The sequence below is a fragment of the Acinonyx jubatus genome, chromosome F2 (genome assembly GCF_027475565.1).
Source record: "Acinonyx jubatus isolate Ajub_Pintada_27869175 chromosome F2, VMU_Ajub_asm_v1.0, whole genome shotgun sequence".
In the NCBI taxonomy this organism is placed as follows: Eukaryota; Metazoa; Chordata; class Mammalia; order Carnivora; family Felidae; genus Acinonyx; species Acinonyx jubatus.
The window spans coordinates 47,817,719-47,842,349 of NC_069394.1; the positions used below are offsets into that span (position 1 = coordinate 47,817,719).

At 32.6% G+C, this 24,631-nt stretch overlaps 1 protein-coding gene across 6 annotated transcripts in view; it reads right to left on the reverse strand.

Moving 5' to 3' along the window:
- Positions 1-24,631, reverse strand: part of CNBD1 (cyclic nucleotide binding domain containing 1) — a 481,111-nt gene that overhangs the window by 27,666 nt on the left and 428,814 nt on the right. For 5 of the 6 annotated variants that reach the window (XR_008292521.1, XM_053208140.1, XM_053208138.1 and 2 more), the window contains one exon: positions 15,597-15,664. Coding sequence is in view for 5 of the 6 variants with exons in the window: in XM_053208140.1 (XP_053064115.1) it covers positions 15,597-15,664 (68 nt within the window). In the remaining variant the exon portion in view is untranslated. Of the gene's footprint in view, positions 1-6,853; positions 6,922-15,596; positions 15,665-24,631 lie in introns of those variants that run through there. The other variant, XM_027064274.2, reaches the window with a different exon arrangement.

Sequence of the window (24,631 nt, forward strand, 5' to 3'; positions counted from 1 at the left end):
GATATCTGGTTAATCTGTTCCAAAATTATGCACATCTATTTTAAATATTTTCACATATTTCTAAATGTTTTGACTGTTCTGTGTACTTTGCATTTTACATATAAATTTTATAATCAAATTTTCAATTTCTAGAGAACAGCATTCTGGAATTTGTATTATAACTGTATTTAAGTATAGATCAAATTGGGAATGACTATCATGTCAGCAATTTTGAGTCTTTCAATCCATGAACATGGTATACCTCTACATTTGCTTGTCTTCTTTGGTTTTTTTCAACAATTATTTTTAGTTTTCAGTGTACTTAAATATTTAATGGTTTCAATGGTATTTTCTTTGGTTTACTTTTTACCATTTTTTGAAGTATAACTGAAAAACCATAAATGTGTAAAGTTTGCAAAATGATGACTTGATATGCATACACATTGTGAAATCACTGCTGCAATTAAGTTCATTAAGGTAATTAACACGTCAATCATCTTACATAGTTCTGTTTTTATCTTTATTTTTTTGGAGAACAGATACCAAAAGTTTAAATAAGAAATTACTGTACCCAACTTATTATTATAACAAAATAATACCAACTTGGTTTTATTATAGTAGGACAATATTGACTGAATAAGTGACATCATATTATAAAAGAATAAAGACAAATTTTAATATCCTCATAACCTCTCAATGGATGTAGAACAAACATTTGTTAAAATTAAATACTATTGTTATTAAATACCCTTAGCAAACCAGAACTGCAGATTACCTTGATCTGACAGAGTATATACATGTAAACGTGTAGTAGTAAACATGATAAAACACTGAAGCTATTCTATATAGTGTAATGTGTCAAGAAAATAAATTTTAAAATACAAGGAGGTTAAAGAAGGTTAAAGAAATCTGTCATTATCCACAGATGGCAGGATAATGTTCAAAAAATTATATATATTTTTTCAACAAAATTATATATTTATATATTATATTATATTATATTATATTATATTATATTATTATATATGTGTGTGAGCGTGTGTTTTGTTTTAATCCTATTGAGAAAAATGCTGTTTTTGTGTAAGCAGGAAATAGGCCAGGTTAGGTTCAGGCTGTAAATTGCAACACATCTTTTGTGGGCTGTGGCACTGTCAGTTAAGTTTTTAAGGACGTTGAAGTGCTTTTCAGATTTGTCCCCAGTATGTGCCACTCATGGCCAGCGTGGGTGGTGGTCTATCTGCTGGCTTAGTTCAGTCTTTTTAAATGCTAATTAGGAATACATCTGCATATATGCAGCTCAGGTGTAAACTCAGGATTTTTTTTTTTTAACAAATTTACTGACTCACTTTCATGAACTCCTTCATCTTATTATTGTTTCCAGTACTTTCCAGTTCCTTGTGGTCCCCTTTCCACTTCCCTGGCCAGAAGGCTGGGAAACTAGTAACTCCATTCTGCCTTGTACTTCTGAGGCTGTACTCACAGGGCTAGCCCGACTTGAAAATAATCAAGGGTAAAATAAATTACAAGCTCACTGTTGGTTTGGTGTTATTTTTAATTCTTGTTTTCTTCTCCAATGTAACTGTACTATTTAGTTTCTAAAATGTTCACTTGTGAACCTTGCAGTGGTTACATGGTTATTGTTATCTATACCTAAGAATTGTTCACTTTTACTATATGCATATTATACCTCATTATAAAAAGCTATGAGGAAATGAGAATAACAAAGTGAAACAAATAATGGTCATATCACATTGTATTTTAATTTTTATGTGCACCTTTTAGAGTTTCTATAATTGCTACTTGGTTAACTTGCATTATTGCTCTATCTCCCTTGTGAGGTCAACTTGGCAAATTCTCTACCATCCTTTCTCTTAAACTCTTTCTCTCTTTCCTTATTTAACTCTCTATCTCTCATATGCATATCCTTAGAGTCATTATGCAATTTAATCCTGAATCATGTGAGCTTAAATACAAACCTAAAAATAGCTAAATAATCGTCACAAATTTGAAACAAAATCTGAATAAATGAAAGACTTCAGATTTTGTTAAACCTTCTAAATATTAATCTTAGAAATTAAGAAATTAAGAAAAATATTAATCTTCCAAGGTAAAGAAGAAAATCCACAGGAGTAAGAAATTCTATTCTTAAGTTGTAAATCATAATTTTAATTTTCCTTAGAATTAATAAAGCCTCTGGTCCTGAACATAAATCCATGGCCATCAGAAGATCATCATATATCAGAAATGATAATCATTGAATTAGGTCAGTGCAGTTAACAATAGCATGTGTCATATATTAAGTTGTCAATTTATGTCTATGGGATGAAAAAACAAATAGATCATATGGTGACTCTCATTTCCTATTACATAGAGTTATGACAATCATGGTGGACATTTGGGGGTCATTAGCTCCCTGGAGTTGTCAACACATGTTAAGTACTACAACTGTAGTAAACTTTCCTGTTATTTGGTTAAATACTGATTGAATGATCTGCACATGATTTACTTAAGGGTGCAATAGGAATGGCCTGACAACATTAGTTACACATCAAATAACAGGCATAAATTGACCAATTTGCATTCACTATCTGTATGGCAATAATATATTGCACCCTATACACATGAGAAATGGCCACAACAAAAGTTTAATTGCAGATGCAAAAGCATGACTCTCTTGTTTCAAAATTAAAACTCCCATTAAAATATAGAAAACGTCAAATAATCTTTATTATTTTTAAATTATTTATGCAAGAAAAAATAGTTGTTCCATTAAGGGAAATGTTTTAAGAAAACTTGAAAAACTTTTTCGAAAGCAGAAGTAATTATCAAATTCTAGAAATTTCCTTTATATTAATTTTTCTTCTGGAAAACTATGATTACAAACAGAAGGATTTCACACAATGATTATGCATGAAAGTAAGCACATTAAATCAAGAGTAATTTTAAGAGACCATAACATTTGTTCTAATTAGAAACAGAGCAATTTTCATATTGCAACATAACATTTGCATTTTGCTTCTGAAACTTTATTTCCAAAATTGATTTGGTAGGAATATAAAATAAGGTAGTCACACTAGATCTTTAAAAATTACTGTGTTTATAGTCATTATTTATATTTATGTTACAGAACATTTTAGTCTAAACTAAAATTTAAAAATCATGTATCATATAGTATGGATGACCCACAGCAATCATAATGTTTAGGACTGGAAATGTAATAGAATAAATTGACCATTTCAAATGTCTAATTAAATTAAATGCTACCCTATTGCATCTATTCAGAAGGTATCTAAAGGGATAGATTGGGTTTTATTCATTTAATTAAAAATATTTTCTGAACTATATTAATACTATAATTATTCCCTCTGTCCATTCTGTTTTATTAGACATTAATTCATTAAGCAAATGAATAAAATAAAACTCTCCCTAAGATTCTCTGGTAACAATAGTGGTCATCTTTATATATTGCTTTACAGTCTTATTTGAACCATGAATAAAATAATATGCTAGTAATCAAAAGAATGTCATGCAAAATTAAACCATTCTGATTATATTGATTAAAGGTAAAATGATTTAATTTGGGTGCTTGGCACTAGGTGATAATGATTACTATGAACTCAGCTTATTTTCTTTTCTTGTTAAAAGATGTACCTTAAAAATTTTCTTATGAAAATGTATGCAAAACTACAAAATAAAATAAATCAAGACTGACTGGGAAAATTGGGACAGAGGGAAAATGAGGATAGGAAAAGGAGATGATGTCAGAAGTAAGATGAGTACACTGAAAGCATACCAAATGTTCCTGTACATCTGCTAGAGACAGGACACAAATTTAGCCCAAAGCTTTCTAGTAGTCAACACAAAGAAGGATCAATGATTCATTTAATGGGTCACAGTATCCTTGAAATAAAAACAAAACACTTATTCAGGAAAAGACCTATTACTGGCACTATAACCAAAAAAAAAAATTTCCAATGTGTCTTAATAAAAAGAATATTGGAAATTACATCCATGCCTAAATTTTTACAATATAGTATAGTCAGAAGTGCTCTGACATTTCTAGTGATAACATCCTCAAATTAGACCATGCTATGACATAGGACACAAGCAATCTAATTGCCAAAGCAATCTAATTTGGATGGACACAATCATCAGATGATATCCCTTAACCCTGCAATCCACTACAGACTGTCTAAAGCAGTCAGCTTCATATTCTCATTTTGCCCTAGGAGCTGTCCTGTGTGCACACTTGAGTGCTCATGTATACAAATGGGAACATGGGTAGGAGATCCAACACCACTTTCAACACAGAAAGTTTAATAATTTATTATTTTTATATACTGTGGCTTATATATAGAAAGGCTTGAAATTGGTTTATTGTTTGTTTACTTATAAGGATAGTTTTGAAAGTTCTAGATCTGAGCAAAAGGCTAGCAGAAATATTGTTTAGGAAATTCTCAATCACCAATCTCAAATGAGTAAGAATAAGTGACAATTACGTCCATGTTATTCTCCCTAACAGCTTTTTGTAATATTACTATTTTATTTTATTTTATTGTCCCATACAAAACCAATTGCTTTAAGAGTTAGTAGAACTAAAAAAGGGTTGTCATCATATTTTGAAAAGTAATAGCACTGATGAGGAATACATGCACCTAACAGATAACTTGGATTGGTGTAAGAGTCAAAGTAGTTTGGTTTTTATTTCAGGACCAAATAACAAAGTTTAAAAATATGTTTTTGGATCAGTGCCAAGTTAAATTTGAAAGGAGTCTGAGTGCAAGCATTTATAAAACTTTTAAAAATGCAGGTGTCTGACATACATTTCAAATATCCTGAATTAGAAATTGCAAAGAGCAAATCAAATATAGTTGTTTTAAAAGTTCCATAGGTGACCCTTATGTATGCCAAGTTAACACTCATATATTTGTTTTAAATGCATTAAATAGGGAAAATATTACAAAAACTAAAATAATTTCTTTCTTCACTTTAAAAATTAAGTCCGTTCAGACTGATCACTGAGACAAATTCAAAAAGAAATTAAAAAAGACACATATACCACATTATTGTAGGATGAAGAAACATTACACCTATAAGCCTCCTCCATTTTGCCATCATACTGCCTTCCCTTTCTTAGAATATCAACCACTCTGGTGAGTGCAGAATGCCAGGAGCACAGACGGGACTCCATGTGTTCTTGTGGCCATGTGTGTCCACTGCTATGCTCCTCATTGCAGTCATGAGCCACTCAGTGAAATATTGCACACGCAATACAAAATTTCAGTCAGGTAAAATGGTAGACACTGGAACAAGCATTATAAATTGAATTTTCTAGAGAGTATTTATTCTTTTTTTGGTGCAACACATATGTGTTTTTACAGAGATTTTCAGAAAATTTCAGGAAGTAACATAGTCACTGATAGATGAACCAAGGAATAGAGAAGTTCCAAATAAAACAGAACTTCTTAATTTTCCTTCTGCCTTCCCATCTACCACAATTGCTAGAGTAAAATACTGGATTTTATTTTTAAATTAAATCTAATTGTTCTGCTCCATTACAAACCTGATTTGCTTCAAGAGTAACAAAAGAATGGCTTTTCACAAGCTACAAAGTATCTCCTGAGTATATTTTTCCATTTTAAAAATATCTAGTTTTATTCTTCTTAACATGTCTTACCAAATATGACATTATATACTGAGGATAAATAAATTTATTGGTTTGATCTAATATTGAACTTGATTCATAGTGCTTTAAATGTTTTTCAATATTCTCTCTGCTCCTTTTTGCTCTTTTCAACTTGTGTGAGTCAACTCTAGTTTAAAGCAGTGTCTCTCTAGTTTTTCTGTATTTACAATGTTTTCTGTACATTCTGTCAGCAATTACTTATATACCTACCATACTTCTATTGTTCTGCATGAGTCTCATTTATTTATTAAGTCATGGTCACAAAGTATCTTCCTTGAAGTCTAGCCTTTCCACAAAGAATAAAGTAAGAGAAAAGGAGTCTCTATTTCATGCACATGGAAAAACCTTAACATAGAAATGTTTAAAAGATAGAACAGTTAACTGTCTTAAGTAAAGGTATTCCTGTGGCGGAAACCATGTGGGTACAAGGGAGACTTTATTTGAACATTTCAGATATTAGGGAATGACAGACAGCTTAGAACCATTCATTGGGGAAAAAATACTGCCAGATAGTTGTTAAAAAAAAGTACTGTGGGCAAGTCCCTCATATGGAAAGCCAGAGAAAAGTGGTAGAGCCTAAATATGGAAATAAAACTAACAAGGAAAGATGTTTTGATTCATGTTTTTCAGCAGAAATATATGCAGAACTTCCACTTCTGGGTAAAGTGGATTACCTTGTGGTAGACTATCATTCCATTGAGCACAATTAGAAAAGCTGTGAAAAATCATTTTTTAAAAGCCTTCAGGTATCTGAAAATCCCATGAAGACATAAAGATCTGGTAATCTGGAATTGAGCTCTCAATGTGGGGCCGATTGTTACTTTGGGGTCATTTACTGGTTCTGTTTGAGAAATTTGCCTAGACAGAGAGTTATTAGCTCTCAGTAATGAGAAATCATCTGAGATTTTAGTGGTCTCTTGTGTTTATAGTGACAAAATTAAAGACTTTATGAGCCTGAAACACATGGTAAATTATCCCTGTCATCCCTGAAGCTGTGCAGGGCAAGAACCTAAAATGCTTAGCCCAAAACTATTCGGAAAAAAAAAACCTAAATTTTTAGCAATCGTTCCTGGAGAGGCAAAAATAGATTTCAGAAACTGTTAGGGAAGGGGCCCACAGGATGTTTTCAAATTCCACTAAAACCACTGGTGAGTGACCAGCATGAAATAATAGACTTGAGTGTTATTACCGAAGTTGTGATGCAGCCTTAATTCCTTGGTTGCTTTAAGTTCTGAATACCCCATTCTGTCCTCCTACTAAAGAAACAAAGAACCTTATCACTAGGAGGATATCATGTGAAGTCCCATGAATTTTTCGACAAAATATCCAGCATTAGATTGAAAATTACCAGGCATGACAATAAACAAGACAACGTGACAAAGGACCAAGGGGGGAAAAAAAAAGAACTTGATGGTCTAGATGCACAGATGATTCAGATGCTATGGTAGATAAGGACATTAGCATAACTTTGACAGTTTTGTTTTGTTAGGTCTTTAGCGTTTCCTACATTTACAAACTCATCTGTTTGCCATCTGCAAACAGATTATTTTACTTCTTTCTTTCCAATTTGGAAGCTTTCTTTTTCTTGCCTAATTGTTTTGGCCAGGATTTCTGGTACTATGCTGAGTAGAAGTGGTGTGGTGGTCATCCTTGCCTTGGTCCTGATCTTAGAGGAAAAACTTTTGATTTGTTGACACTGAGTATATTAACTGTGGGCTTGTAATGTATGGTCTTTACTATGTTGAGATACCTTCCTACTATACCAAGCTAACTGACAGTTTTTATCATGAAAGGGTAATGAATTTTGTCAAATATTTTTTATGTATATATTTCTATGATCATGCAATTTTTATCTGTCATCCTATAAATTTGATATATCATATTAATTGATTTATGTTCAACCATCCTTGTTCAGAGGTAAATCCCACTTGTTAATAAGGTCTCATACTTTTAATGTATTGTTGAATTGGTTTGCTAGTATTTTGTTGAAGATTTTTGATTCTGTGTCCTCCAAGGATATTGGGGTGTGGTTTTCTTACAGTGTCTTTGTTCTGGTTTTAAAGCTGCTGGGCACAAAATCAACATCAGTTGCATTTCTATATGCTAACAATCAGCTATTCGAAAAGGAAATTAAGAAAACAATCCCATTTACAATAGCATCAAACCAAGGAGATAAAAAACTTATACACTGAAACTGTAAAACAGTGACAAAAGAAATTAAAGAAGTCAGTACTAAATGAAAAGAAAACTTGTATTCATGGACTGGAAGAATTAATATTATTAAAATAGCCATACTACTCAAAGTGGTCTACAGACTCAGTGCAATCCCTGTAAAAACCCCAATGATATTTTTTACAGAAATAGAAAACAATCTTAAAATTCCTACGAAGCCACAAAGATCCCAAAATAGTCAAAGCAATCTTGAGAGAAAAAAAGCAAAGCTGGAGGTATCATACTTCTTGATATCAAATTACAAAGCTATAGCAATTAAAATGGTATCTTACTAGTATAAAAGCCAACATATAGATCAATGGAACAGAATAAAGAGGCCCCAAATAGACCTACACGTATACCATTGACTGATTTTTAACAAGAATGACATGAATGTGCAATGGAGAAAGAATCATTTCTTTAACAAATGGTGTTAGGAAAACTGGATATACACATGCAAAAGAATGAAACTGGACCTTTATCTTACACTATATATAAATATCAACTCAAAGTGTATTAAAGAGTTAAAAGTTAAGGCTTGAAACAATAAAACTCATAGAAGAAAATACAGGAGAAAAGCTTCATGACATTAATCTCTGCAATGACTTCTTGAAAGAGACACCCAAAGCACAAGCAACAAAAGCAAATATATAGAAGTGGGACTATATTACACCAAAAAGCTCCTGCACACTGAAGGAAACAATCAACAAAATGAATAAATGACCTATGAAATGGGAGAAAATATTGGCAAGCCATATATTTGATAGTGGTTAACATCCAAAATACTGTAGGAACTCCTTCAATTCAATAGAAAAAAAGTACAAATAATGGATAAAAATGGGCAAACAACTTGAATAGATATTCCTCCAAGGAGGACACACAAATGGCCAACGCATGTATGAAAAGGTGCTCAACATCACTAATCATCAGGGAAATGCAAATCAAAACTACAATAAGATATTACCTCATACTTGTCATGATGGCTATTATTAAAAAAACAAAAGATAACTGTTGGTGAGAATATGGAGAAATTGGAACCCTTGTATACTGTTGGTGGAAATCTAAAATGGTGCAGTCACTATGAAAAACATATGGAGGTTCCTCAAAAATTAAAATAGAGCTACTATATGACCCAGCAATGCCACTAATGGGTATATATTCAAAAGAATTGAAATCAAGATCTAGAGGTGATATCTTCAGTCCCATGCCCATTGATGCATTATTCACAATAGTCAATATATGGATAAAACCTAAATGTCCATCATCACTTGGATAAAGAAATGCGGTATATACATACAATGGAATATTATTCCACCTTAAAAAAGAAGGAAATTCTGCCATATGCAACAACATGTATGAATTGGAGGATATTATGCTAAATGAAACAACCAGTCATAGAAGGACATATGTTGCCTGATTCCAACTATAAAAGATATCTGAATAGTCAACTCATAGCAACAGGGAGTAGAATAGTGGTTTCTAGGGGCTGTGGGGAGAAGGGAATAAGAAGTTGTTGTTCAATAGGTATAAAGTATCAGTTACACAAATGAGTAAGTTCTAGAGATGACGTATGCAACTCTGCATCTATAGTTAATATTACGTAAGCATTTAAAAATTTGTTCAGAGGGTAGATCTCATGTTAAGTGTTCTTACCACAGTAAAAAAAAAAAAAAAAAAAAAAAAAACAGAAAAAAAACTCAAAACTTTAATGTGTTCAAGAAAATGTGGAAAAAATGGGCTGAAACGATGAAGAAATGTAGCTACTATCTGATAATTGAAACCTATATGTTTTTTTAATATTTTTTTAATGTTTATTTATTTCTGAGACAGAGAGACAGAGCATGAGTGGGGGAGGGGAAGAGAGAGAGAGAGAGAGAGAGAGAGAGAGAGAGAGACAGACTCAGAAGCAGGCTCCAGGCTCAGAGCTATCAGCACAGAGCTGGATGCGGGGCTCAGACTCACAAACTGTGAGATCATGACCTGAGCCAAAGTCGGTCGCTTAACTAACTGAGCCACCCAGGCACCCCAAAAACCTGTATGTTTTTTATTCAATTTATTTAAACTAAACAACAACAAAAAAACCCGAATATACCTATTTCTCCCAACCCACTTCCCACCTCTGGCAACTATTAATCTGTTTTCAGTTTCTATGAGCTTTTTATTTTTCTTTATTATTGTTTTTTTTTAGATTTCACATATAAAAGAGATCAATATTTGTCCTTTTCTGACTAACTTATTTCACTTAGCATAATGCCCTCAAGGTCCATTCATTTTGTGACAAATGGCAAGATTTCATTCTTTTTTAATAGCTAAACAATATTCTATTGTTTATATATACCACAATTTCTTTACCCATTCATCCATCGATGGACACTAAGGTTGGTTCCATATCTTGGCTATTACAAATAATGCTGCAATGAACATACAGAGGTGCATATATCTTTTCAAATTAGTGGGTTTTTTTTGTTTCCTTTAGATAAATACTTAGATTTGGAAGTTAAGAGCTCAACAGCTAGATTTAACAGCAAATTAGAGTAGAATATAGTATTGGTGAGTGGAAGGAAGAAGAATTAAAAGTATGCAAATACACTGAGGCAGAGATAAAAAGAAATATATAGAAAATGTGTAGGAGAAAGGACACCTAGAGTACAAATTTCTCACATATATTTAAATGGAGTCTGAAATGGAAAGGAAAAAAAATGGGGCAGAATCATTATTTGGAAAAAAATCCTGGCTGAGAATTTTCCAAAACTAATGAAAGATATATACCAGTAGATTCAAAAAGCTCTAAGACCTAAACAGAACAAACAGAAATAAAACCAAAGCCAAAGGTTGGCACATCAAAATAGACCTCCTGAAAAGCAACAACAAATAGAAAAATTTTAAATCCCAGCAGGTTATTTTCTGGATATTGATAAGTTGATTTTATGGTAAAATTTAAATGGAAATTCAGAGAGGAAGCGAATTGGGAAGGCAATCATGAAGAAAAACAGAGCAGCAGGATATATTCTATAAAAGGTCAGAATTTATATATAATCATCAAAAATTAAGCTATGCTCGCATTGGTGTGGGGAAAGAAAAAATATTTATATTACATAACAGTGAATACATAAAGAAATATATAATCACCTGATTTATAAAAACGATGGCAATGTGGTTCAATGAGGTAAGGATGGTCTTTTAAGTACATAAAGCAGGGAAAATTGGACATATGTAAAAAACAAAAACAAAACAAAATACTTGACCTTAAATTCATATCATACACAGAAGCCATATCCAAATTGATTGTAGATTAGTTGTGAAAGATAAAACAATAGAGTTTTTAAAAGTAAACACAAAATTAGAGAGAGTTTGAGCAGATGAGTGGGGAATAAGATCCAGGCTGGATTTCAATGCTGGCTCTTTGAGGCCATAAGAATTCGGCTTTGTTTAAACATCCAATAATTATACAGACACTACTGAGCTGTGTCTGAAACTCCTCATTTTTACAAACTAGTCAAAATAATTGTAGGTCTGTGAAAAAACGTTGATCAGGATGAATGAGGTGCATAAAAGATACAGGTGTTTTATTTAGATATATATTCTGCTCTTTTAATTTTGATTTTGCCGGAATTAGCTAACAAAATAAGACTACCTTGTGCAAACACTCTTGTCTCACTTTCATCACAATGATTTAATCCAAAAAATGCAGCTGAGAGCTGCACCTTAATCACAAATCTCAGTTAAGTTCTCAAAATATAATCCAGATGTTGTCCTCTTTGGGCATTTCTATCCTCACCACACATTATTTTTAAAGGAAGACTCAACATGTGTCCAAATTCAGTCATAAGAAAACATTGAAAGCACCAGAGCAAGTCATGTAAATTTCACTAGTAGATGCCCTCGAAGGAGGCAAAATTTGAAGTAGCTTTAGAATTGTCAGAAAACAACATAGTGACAAATACAGAATTAAAAATGAATACTTGCATGAACCTTAACACATTGGAGAAGAGTGTTTTACTTTTCTTATGCTACATGGTTTAACACATGTGACTGGCTTTGTATTCAGCATCTCTTCTTGCCCCAGTCCCTAAACCTGAAGTTGAATTTGACACCTTTTTCTACTGAACACAAAAGCAAAATATCACATAAAAATCATTAGTGACCAATTGGAGATTCTGAGGGAAAACAGAACTTTTACTTTCAAACCTGACACTGCAAACAACTTAAAAGTTTAATTAGAAATGTGTATTTTCTTCTAAGTCTCTCTCTGACCACACTTCCAACCTAGGATTTTCTCCTTGTTCCATTTGCTCTTTCTGCTGCCTCTTAAATACCTATTTCTCAGATTTATCACATTCCCCATTATGTTCAGATCCCCAGAATGCAGAGATTACATCTTTGCTCACACAGGTGGCAGTTCCAGCAAGTTAGCCAGTCCTTTCTAGCACTACTTATCTCCAATAACCCTGTGAATAAAATACTCTTTCTCATTTATACCTCTCCTACAAAAAATATCTGCATCCACCTCAAAAAATCTCAAGGAGAAGACAACACCAGAATGTACTTGTGATACTCAGGGCTCCACTGACTACTGCCTTAAACTCCTCTCCCAACTAAGGAACAAAAGGACCTTCTCAATATTCTCTTCTGGGTAGTGTTTCTGATCCAGTCTGATGACTTGCTTTGAAGAAAGTCACTTTTTAATTCTGGAGTTGTCCCTATCAGTAGAGTCAGGCAAAGTTATAGTTTGACCAGTAGAGGTTAGTAGGTATATCTCAAGGTCACGGAATATGCAGTTAGTGCTATAAAAGGGGGAAGGGGTACAGAGGTGAACTCAGAAGTTCAGTCCTCATCACATTTCATCCTGAGTCAGAGCCCACCTGACAGAAACATCTTTAGGTGGGTACTTCTTCCACTTTAGCTACTAATTCTGGTATCTCTGCCTTACTTTCAAACTGCTCTCATTTCATGAGCTTAATTTCTCTATGACAAGAATATAGTTTCTACCCTTAAAAAAACTAAAATGAGTGTGGCTTCATGTTTCTACTTCCTAGTCTTGGGAAGTCTATTGTTTTTATTTCCAAATCTGCTTCTTCATGTCCCTGTTGGTCATATCAGCTCAGTGTAGGACAACCACCAGGCCAGAATTAAATTAGTGGGCAATTTCAGTGCCCAGGGCAAGTTTCTGAAGGTCAATTTCTTCCTGTTCTCTTTAGTACATATGACCTCAGGCAGCTAAACCACATGTGAGTAATCTGCAAATGGCCCACTTTGAACTGATAACAGAAGTTTCAAGTCAGTGATTCCATTTTATCTACTAAGGGTGGGCATTATTACCTCTAATCTTCTTCCTCCTGAATCAGCTTCACTAAGAGACAAATAGAAGGGGTAAATTTTTCGTTTTAAATGAATTCAAGGTCTTTCCACGAAGGCTTATTTATAAATTGCTCTTGAAGTGACTACCTCTGGGTAATCTAACATTTTCTCCACATCATCTTATCACAAATCTTATTACAAAGTCTCTGGAGTTCTAACATATATGTAGAAGTCTTTTATTACCTGCCTTTTTGACTTATGATCAGAATCTTGTCATCTTAATCCTGGTTATTTTCCACTTTATAACATATTGCCCCCCAAACAAAGACATGTCCACCTTATGTAATTCTTAGCACTGGTCTTGAAAATGATTTTGTAATCTTTCTCATTTCTCTACTTTATACCTCTTACTCCTGAGAATTTCAGTGGTATATTCTAACCACAAATCAAAATATTTTTCTGATGTCATGGGCATTGCATTCCCCATACATTTCTCTCTTTTCTGGTAGCTTTTGACCTCAAAAAAATCATTCTAATACTTGGTTGATGACCAAATCACCCAATAGAGTACTTTCTCCAAGAAACTCTACATCTACAGACAACATCTGCCATGGATATCTTATTAGAATCTTGGAAAGATTTTGATATTAAGAAATTGGTTAACTTCTGTAGTTCAATTATATATTCATTACTAGCCCAAGACTTTAGAATATCATTTATTGATTCTCTCACTCAATACATGAAATGGTACATGAATTTAGCATTTTATTTTAATCTTCAGTATTAAACTTTGCAAATACTCATAATGTTTCTCTCCTATGAAGTCATACGCCAACTATCATCATGGTTTGTGCCATTTGGCAACTATAGTGAGGAAACACTCTTGTTTCACTCTCATCATGATGATTTAATAAAAAATACATATGAGAACTGCACCTTAATCACAAATCCCAGTTAAGTTCTCAAAACATAACCCGGATTTTGTCCTTTGGGGGGACTTCTATGCTCACCACATATTAGTCTCAAAGAAAGACTCAACATGTGTCCAAATTCAATCATAAGAAAACACTGAAAATATCAGAGTGAATCATGTGGATTTCACTAATGAGTTTTGTGGGGAGATAGAGAGCAAAGCTAGCACTGAGAACCACACTATAATCAGGTTAGTTTTTAAAAATTCCATCTATGGATGTCTGGTCTTCCAAGACCCTATTTGGTTAAACTGTTAATCTGTTTCCTTTTCTTTTGACATCTCTACCTTTTTCTCATATCATACATCATAACCTGCCACCTTTTACAAACACCCTTTCCAGGCATGTGGACTTGGATTCTGCCTCCTTTTCATGTGGAACAATACCATCAGGCCATCTGGTCTTCTCCAGACCTCTTTGGAATGTTATGGATTCTTCATTATACGATAAAGTTTTTCAAGGGTTTCTTCACATTTCTTGTATTAGTTATCAAATATTCTAATTGAACCATTCTCACATGATCTAATTTATAATGTTCCTCTACTCATTCTATAGCATATTGTAAACATAAGTTTTGTAGAGTTGGCATAACGTGTATTTATTTCAACTACAATACTTTAGTCACATAAAACGGACATGCTAAAACTGTTTAAATGTATGCTCTTAAAAATGTGAAATTTTAAAAATTATTTTATTGGGCTGAAAATGCTTAACATGAGATTATCCTTTTAACAGATTTTTAATAACAATACAGTATTGCTATCTATAGTGACAATGTTGTATAATATATCTCTAGAACATATTAATCTTGCATAGCTGAAATTTTATTAATTATATTATTGATTTTATTGATTATTGATTTTATTTATACATTGATTGGCAACTATCCATTTCTCTGGCTTCCAACCCCTGACAACAACAATTCTATTTTTTGCTTCCATGAGTCTAATTTACATATGTCCTATAAGTGGAATCATGGAATATTTGTCCTTCTGTGACTGATTTATTTCATTTAGCAGAATATCCTCGAGGTTCATCCATGTTGTCACATATAGTAGGCATGCAAAAGAATGAAACTGGACCCTTCCCTTACATCATACACAAAAATCAACTCAAAATTAATTACAGACTTAAATATAAGATGTGAAATTGTAAAACTCCTAGAAGAAAACATAGGTGAAACTCTTATGCAAGGCTAATTATATGGTACATTTTTGTTGATATATGAGAGTTTGTGTAGTCTTTTATAAATCTCTATATTACCAAAAGTATTACCATAACTAACATTAAAATACACATACATGTAAATATCCTACTGTATTATTTTCTAGAGAGTGGATAATATTCCAGTCATTTTAGTAGCAAGTCTACCGAACATTAAAATATAATAGATGCTTGCATTTAATTACTATGGATAATGATATTTACTATAAGTTGATAATTTTACTTACATCTTTCAGATGACCAAAAGTTGGTTTAGCTGTATGGAGCATAAGTTGCTTGGTCACTGGGTCTAATTCTAAAGGAAAACCAAAGAAAATATTTAGAATGTACTCAAAAGTAGTAAAAAAATAAACAAAGAGTGGAAAAGTTGTTAATATTTATCAATATTTTTATATGGAAGACCAAATTGGATTTCCCCTAATAATAAAATTGACCAGTCATTTGTACTTTTTCCTAAATTCACATTCACGGGCACTCTGATCATCACAGAGAATTTTAGCAAAAATTAATCTAATTTGTACAATGTCTAACTTCATAATCAGAAATTACAAAGTGTTCTATACTTAAAATGTGGCAGACATGTTATTACAGACATGTAATATCAGTGTCTCTTTGTTATTACAATGCCACATGTAATTTCATGTCTGTAAGATTATTGGTTGACTACCCCAAAGCCATTACATTATCCCTTGCCAAAATCACTTTATGAGAAGTTAAAAACACGAGATTATTTGCTTTTTCACGCTCCTAGAATCTCATTCTCCTAAGGCATAGGCATGTGGACAAACATAATGATAATTTATCATCCAAATGGGAAAACATTTGAGAATAAAGAGGAATTATTTATAGTTGTTCTTGGACAATAGAGTGAGAATACCAGAAATTTAACCAATGGGATTTAAGAGGTAGTGTGCTGGGAGACTTTTGGGGAAATCTAAATTCCAGGATTTAAAAACAGTCTGCAGTGGGCAACTGCCTGTTATGTTCTGGACAAAGCTGTATTGGATCACAGAGCCTGCAGCAGCATTCTGGATGCATGAAAAGACAAGACTATGGACAACAGCCAACACATTGAGGATGGCACAGTGAACAGACAGAGAATCTTTGCTGACATCATTGGATAGTTTGCCTCTTCTTACATAATAAATAACCTTATCCTTTTAATTAGGTGTCTTTTTCAACTCGTGCCAAAAGCATCCTAAAAAATATATTCATTAATATTAATATATACTAAAATTTGGGACCATGATATTTCATGTGCAATCCATTCAATTAACTATTGGACAAACTTTTTGATCATTTTTCCTCCTTAGTTTTATGTAGTCTTTATAATCTCTGTCTTCTTCAATATTGGAATATATGATGAATCTACCAATATTTTTAAGGTAAAGAGGTCAGTGTCAAAACACACTATGTAATATCAGCAAACCTATTAGCCAATTTTATAGTTGGCTTAAAAATCAATTACTAATTAAAATCATGATGTTAACTTAGTATCTTGAAAAATAAAAGTTGCTCTAAGTAACAGAATTTAAAAAAACACTGGAGTAGTTAATAACTCAAATTCATTTGACTGTAATATTAGAACACATTTAAGTTAGCTAAACTAAAAAAGTATATACTTGAAAAGGGCATACAAAATAAAAAGAGTAGAGTGACAACATGGCATAAATATGGGATAAGAAATATTAGGAAACAAGGATGCTAGCTTTGTACATTGGAAACTATGCAATCCTTCTCATACTGTTGCACTTGCTTCCCCTTAAAGTATCTGTCCACTTTCTTCACTGCCTCATTTTATATAACATTAATATGAGAGGCCCCCAAATCAACTTGACATAATCTTATAATTCAGGAAACTACCAGTTGACCCAGTGCCTATGACAGAGTTCATTTATTGAGAAAAGATAATTGGCTTGTCCCAACCTATAAATTTGTTCACATCAATTAAGGATACATCCCTAATTTGATACATCAATTAAAAGAGACTGATTCAGGAGCTCTTTTTTCTGGGTCTGTGAGTGGGAAACAGAAATGAAATTGGTATAAGAAGCCAAGGAAACTCAAAGTTGATTGAGCATATTAAATGCTAGACACCACCAGACAAATTTCATGTTATTTTGTGCAATTCTCACATAATTTCTACAAGATAGGTATTCTTGCAACAATTTCACAAATGAGAAATTGAGGCCTCAGGAAAATTAAGCAAGTGACATTGCCAAGATTTTAGCCAAAGTTTGTCTATCTCAAAAAAAGGTAGAATATAGATAATGACCTCATTTTAAGTCATAGATATAGTTTCCACTTTTGTTTTTCATTAACAGAAGACACATCACAGAATTGTATGGATTTTTCCTCAGTTTTATGGGTATAAAAGTATAAGAACATCATTGTTGTAATAGATGTTAGCATTAATATTCATGTTTTTTTAAACACCATCCTTAGGTTGCCCAGATAATGATGTTGCATTTAATAATTTAGAATATCAAGCAATTTATATCAGAGAAAAGAACACATAGCTAAATTGTAACTAGGAAGCAGTTTTTCATGTGCCTATAGCATTATCATAACTTTTAAGTTGTAGTTGTAATAGCAAATAAAAGTAGTCTGGGAGTGAGTGGTCAGTCATAAGCCAACTTTTGGGACTGAGTTGCCTCTCTTCACCTCCATTAACTGCTCAGACAAGAATTAAAAGTGGGAAGATGCCATCTGTGAATTGCACTCGATTCTGACATACAGAATTTTCACTCCTTTTCTGACAATGTTTTAACAAGCAAAGAAGCACACTTTTGCAAAGGTGTATGCAGAAATGCCATGTGATTCCATTTCAGTAATTATGATAGCCATAAAATAATTATTGTTTCCTTTTTTTTTTTGAGGCTTCAGAGAGATCTCAGGAAGGACAGCTAAAAAAGTAATGTCAGATTGATCTACAGGATGTGATTCAAAGGGCCCTGCTGTTAGCAGGTTTTTCTGAAGAAGAATGCCTTCAAGAGTTGACATATTTTTATTATAGTGCTTACATGAAGCTCTGAAACCTCAGGAATTGTTATAGAAATGGTACTGGGACTGAGTCCAATGAACAAAAAATTGAAAAAAAATAAGGGTTTCTGAAAAAATGATTATAGGATGTTTTTCATTTATTCTGAAAATGTAGTGAAATATATTGATACACTCTTTAATGTTACACTAACCTTACATTTCTGGAATAAACCCAACTTGGTTGTGATAAATAGCCATTTGTATATATTTCTGGATTCAGTATATTAATATAGTATTACAATTTTGCATATTGTTTATTTATGAAATTGGCCAGTGATTTTCTTCTTGTAATGTTTTGAGATGTTTTAAAGGCTAATTTAAAAAGTTTAAGACTGTTTTTCTTCTACTCTTTAGAAGCGTTAAGAGTAATCTTGTTAAGATTGACATATGTCTTCTTAAATAATTGGTAGAATTCACAGATTACTAAACAAAATGGGCCTTTATGGGAAGATTTTAAATTATGTATTCAGCTTCTTTAACAGACACAAAATTATTTACATTTTCTGTTTCTTTTGTGAAGATTTTCTCTTTTTTTTTCTTTCTTTTTTTTTTTTTTTTTGGCTGTATGCCCAACAAAGGCTTGAACTCATGACTCTGAAATCAAGAGTTGCATGCTCTACTGACTAAGCCAGCCAGGCACTCCATTTTGCGAAGATTTTCTAAGGTTTTGCTTTTCCAGGCAATTGTCCATTTTACCTAAATAGTCAAATTTACTGGCATGTAGTGATTCATAATAGCCTTTTATGGTTTTAAATGTCTGCACCTGTAGTGTTTTCACCTTTCTCATATCTAATATAGCATATGTTCTATTTCTCTTTCCTTATAGATAGATAGCACATTTACTGATAAGGAGATTGAACAGTTGTCAAAAATATCCCAGTGAAGAAAAATCCAGGGCCGGATGGCTGTACTGATGAAATTGATCAAACATTTAAAGAAGTAAAACCAATACTTCTCAAACTATTAAAAAGAGAGAAAGAGAGAGAGAGACAGAGAGAGAAAAGAACACTTCCAAACTCATTTTATGACGCCTGCAGTATCCTGATACCAAAGCCAGATAAGGACATTACCAGAAAAGAGAACTATAGGTCAATATCCTTGATAAATATAGATGCAAACATGCTCGAGAAAATACTAGGAAACTGATTTCAGTAGCACAATAAAAAGACCATTCATCATGATTAAGTGGAACGTATGTGGATGCAAAGATGTTTCAACATAAACAAACAATGTGATACTTCACGTTAATTCAATGAAAGAAAAGAACCGTATAATTCTCTAAATAGATGCAGAAAAAAAGTATGTGGCATAATGTAACCTCTATTCATGATTAAAAAAAATACCTAACAAGTTAGGCATAGAAGGAACATATCTCAACATAATAAAGGTCATTATGAGAAGCCCACAGCTAACATCATACTCAATGATGAAAGGTCAAAATCTTTTCCTCTAAGGTCAGAAACAAAAGTGCCCACTTTCACCACTTGGATTCAACATAATACTAGAAGTTCTAGCTAGAACAATCAGGCAAGAAAAATAAATAAAAGTCATCAGAATTTAACAGAAATAAAATCACTATTTGCAGATGACATGATTTTATTTCACTATTTTTAGGATTTTTTATGTTAAGTGTTTATTTTAATTCCAGTTAGTTAACATACTGACATGATTTTATATACAGAATATCCAAAAAAAATCAACCAAAAAAACTCTTAGAATTAATCAGGTGAAAGATCTTTACTATGAAAACTACAAGATTTTAATGAAAGAATTAAGACACAAATAAATGAAAAAATATCCTGTGTTATTCATACATTGGAATAATTAATATTGTTTTAATATTGTTTAATATTGTTTAAATGTAAATACTACCAAAGCCACCTACAGATTCAATGCAATCCTCTTCAAGATTGAAATAGTATTCATTACCAAAAAAGGAAAAAAATGCTCCTAAAATTTACATAAAATTGCAAAAAAAAAAAAAAAAAAAGAAAGAAACCAAAGAGCCAAAGAAATCCTAAGAAGAACAAAGCAAGAAGCATCAGACTTTCTTTTTTTAAAGCTATACTATAAAGCTGTAATAATTAAAACAATATGGTACTGGTATAAAAACAGACAAATAGACCACTGGAACAGAATTGAGAACTCAGAAATAAACTCAGGCATGTATGATCAAGTAATATTTGACAAGGGAGTCAAAAATACTCAGTGGAGAAAAGGCAGTCTCTTTAATAAATGGTTTTGATATTCATATATGAGAATAAAACTTGAGGCCTGTCTTACACCACTCAGAAAAAGTAACTCAAAATGGATTAAATACTTAAATGTAGGACCTGAAGCCATGAAACTCCTAGAGAAATATAGAAACAGTCTCCTTGATTTGGGTCTTGGTAATGAGTTTTTTAAGAAATTATGCCTAAAGCAAGAAACTAAATTAAAAATAAATGTGAGTACATCAGAATAAAAACCTTCTGCACAAGACTGTAACCATCAACAAAGTGAGAAGAGAATCTGCAGAACGGTAAATAATATTTGTCAACCATATATTTGAGAAGAGGTTAATATATGAAATATACAACACACTTCTACAACTCAATGGCAAAAAAACCCAAATAATTCAATTTTAAAAATGGGCAAAAGATCTGAATAGAAATTTTTCAAAAAATATACAAATGGCTAAAATCTATGAAAGATGTATAACATCACTAATCATTAAGAAAGTAAAAATTAAAACCACAATGAGATATCACCTCACACCTACTAAGAGTAGCCATCATCAAGAAGACAAGAGGTAACAAATGCTGGTGTGATGAGGACAAAAAAGATCTCTTGTACATTGTTGGTGGGATTGTAAATTGGTACAGCCATTATGGAAAACAATATAGAGGTTCTCAAAAAGGTAAAAATACAGGGGCACCTGGGTGGATCAGTCAGTTAAGCATTTGACTCTTGATTTTGGCTCAGGTCATGATCTCACGGTTTGTGAGCTCAAGCCCCGTGTCAGGCTTCACGCTGAACTGTCTGTGTGAAGGGTGCTTGGGATTCTCTCTTTCCCTCTCTTTCTGCCCTTCCCCCAATCACACACTCTCTCTTAAAATAAATAAATAGACATTTAAAACAATATTTAAAGTAAAAATAGAACTAACATATGACCAAGAAATTCCATTTCTAAAAATATATCCAAAGAAACTGAAAACACTAACTAAAAAAGATATCTGCACCCCATGTTCATATAAACATTATTTATAATAGCCAAGACATGGATGAATGGATAAAGAAGTTGTGATACACACCCATACACACATTCACACATTTTATACATCCAACAGATAATTGTGCAGCCATTAAAAATGAGGAAATCTTACCATTTGTGACAACATGGATGAAACTTGCAGGCATTATGTTAAGTGAAATAAGTCATACAGAGAAAGACAAATATTGTATGATCTCACTTATATGCAGAATCAAAAAAAAACTCACAGAAAAAGAGATCAGATTTGCAGTAATCAGAGGTGAGGGTTAGAGGAGGAGGTATCAAAAGGTACAAACTTCTAGTCATAAGATAAATAAGTACTAGGGATCTAATATACAACATGATGTTAACACTACTATATGATATAAAGGAAAGTTGTTAAGAGTAAATCCTAAGAATTCTTATCACGAAGACAAGGGTTTTTTTCTTTTGTTTATAGTTATGTGGCATTATGGATATTAACTAAACATACTGTGGTAATAATTACACAATATATGTCAATTAGAACATCATGATGTATATCTATATGCAATTATTTCCCTGCAAAACTAGAAAATATGCTTAAAATATCTATGAATGTTATTTTCCCAATTTGCCTAAAAGGACAAAATAAAGTATAAGATCATCTCAATTTAAGCTAGAAAAACTTCTCAGGTTATTTAAATTTTTCCTGAACTTTTTGGTAGTCCATAAATCTAAGATACTGAAGTCATCTCTGATTAGCAGGAAAGAGCAATCCAGTGGATTTGTGCCCAAAGCACTAATGAATGTGAAAGTAATCCATATAAAATTTCATTTAGTTGCAATAATGAAAGAAATTTTAAAAAATTACATCAAATCTTTCTCCTATGCAATCAAAACCATATTTTTTTAAAACTATGTTTTTGCATATTATTTAAACAATATTTTCAGGGCTTTATTCACTTTGTGGCCACTAATCTTAGTACTTATGGAAAACAATATTTGTAATGTCATTAAGACAGTATTTTCTACATCACTGCTATTTATTAATGGAAAATTCAACTAATTTGCAGGGAATATTTCAGTACACAAAACTTGGCGGGAATTCCGAAAATAGTTATTACTATATTACAGCTATTATAGAAATGGATAAGAGGCGTCTGGGTGGCTCAGTCGGTTAAGCTCGGACTTAAAAAAATAGATAAAAAAATAAAATGAAAAAGAACAGATGCCTTATGTCAGAAAAAAAATTATCAATAATTACCTATCCATAAAACTCTAATTAATTGGGGTGCCTGGGTGGCTCAGTGGGTTAAGTGTCCGACTTCAGCTCAGGTCATAATCTCATAGCTTATGGGTTCAAGCCCCAAGTCTCACTCTTTGCTGACAGCTCAGAGCTTGGAGTCTGCTCCAGATTCTGTGTCTCCCCCTCTTTCTCTATTCTTCCCCCACTCATGCTCTCTCTCTCTCTCTCTCTCTCACTGAAAAATAAATAAACATTAAAAATTTTTTTAAAACCTCAATAAATTTACTTTTGATAAGTGGCTTATTACTTAACTGAGTGATTTTTAACATATTTCTAAAGAACAGCTTATTTGGTTGCCTATGGATCAACAACTTTTGGCAATAGCACAATGTTTGTGAGGATTTTGTAAAGTGAGTTTTTAAATATTTGTGTGAATGAAATAAATATATATTTAATAGATACACCTAGGCTAATCCTCCTTATAAAATATCTGAACATTGGGGCTCCTGGGTGGCTCCATGTTGAGCGTCCGACTTTGGCTCAGGTCATGATCTCACAGTTTGTGAGTTCAAGCCCCCATTGGGCTCTGTGCTGACAGTTCAGAGCCTGGAGCCTGCTTTGGATTCTGTGTCCCCCTCTCTGTGCCCCTCTACCATTTGTGCTCTCTCTCTGTCTCTCAAAAATAAAATAAATAAATGTAAGAAAAAATAAAATAAAATATCTGAGCATAGCTACATAATGGAAAAGACTTTGTATTTTTAGTAAATTGTAAGTTAAAAATGGAATTCTGTTTATTCATTCAGTAAACATATTAGTTTCAATTGTATACCAGAAATAACAGTAAATAAAATAAACTCTCTGACCTTGGATAGCTCACATTTTAGTGTAATTAATTTCTTTTTACTTATTACTCATTGTTCTAGTGTAAGTAATTAAAATACTTAAAATAAGATGAAAATTCCACATGTGAGTGAAATCATGTAGTATTTGTCTTCTCTGACTGACTTCTTTTCTTAGTATAATACTCTCTAGCCCCACCCATTTCTTTGTAACTAGCAAGATTTCATTCTTTTTGATGGCTGAGTAATATTCCATTGTAGATATGTATACCACATCTTCTTTATCCATTCATCAGTCAATGGACATTTTGGCTCATTCCATAATTTGGCTATTGTTGATAATGCTGCTATAAGCATTAGGATGCATATATCCCTTCAAATCAATATTTTTGTATCCTTTGGATAATTATCTAATAATACAATTGCTGGGTCATGGAATGGTTCTATTTTTAACTTTTGAGGCACCTCCATACTGTTTCCCAGAGTGGCTGCAGCAGTTTGCATTTGCACCCACCAACAGTATAAGAGGGTTCCCCTTTCTCCATATCCTCATCAACACCAGTTGTTTCCGGTGTTGTTAATTCTAGCCATTCTGACAGGTAGGAAGTGACATTTCATTGAAGTTTTGATTTGTATTTCTAATTTTTTTTAATTTTTTTTACATTTTATTTATTTTTGAGAGACAGAGACAGAGCACAAGCGGGGGATGGGCAGAGAGAGAAGGAGACACAGAATCCAAAGCAGGCTCCAGGCTCCAAGTTGTTAGCACAGAGCTCGATGGGAGGACTCAAACTTAAAAACCATGAGATCATCACCTGAACCAAAGTCACTCAACCAACTGAGCCACCCAGGCACCCCTGATTTGTATTTTGATGATGAGTGATGTTTAGCATCTTTTTCATGTCTGTTGGCCATCTGCAT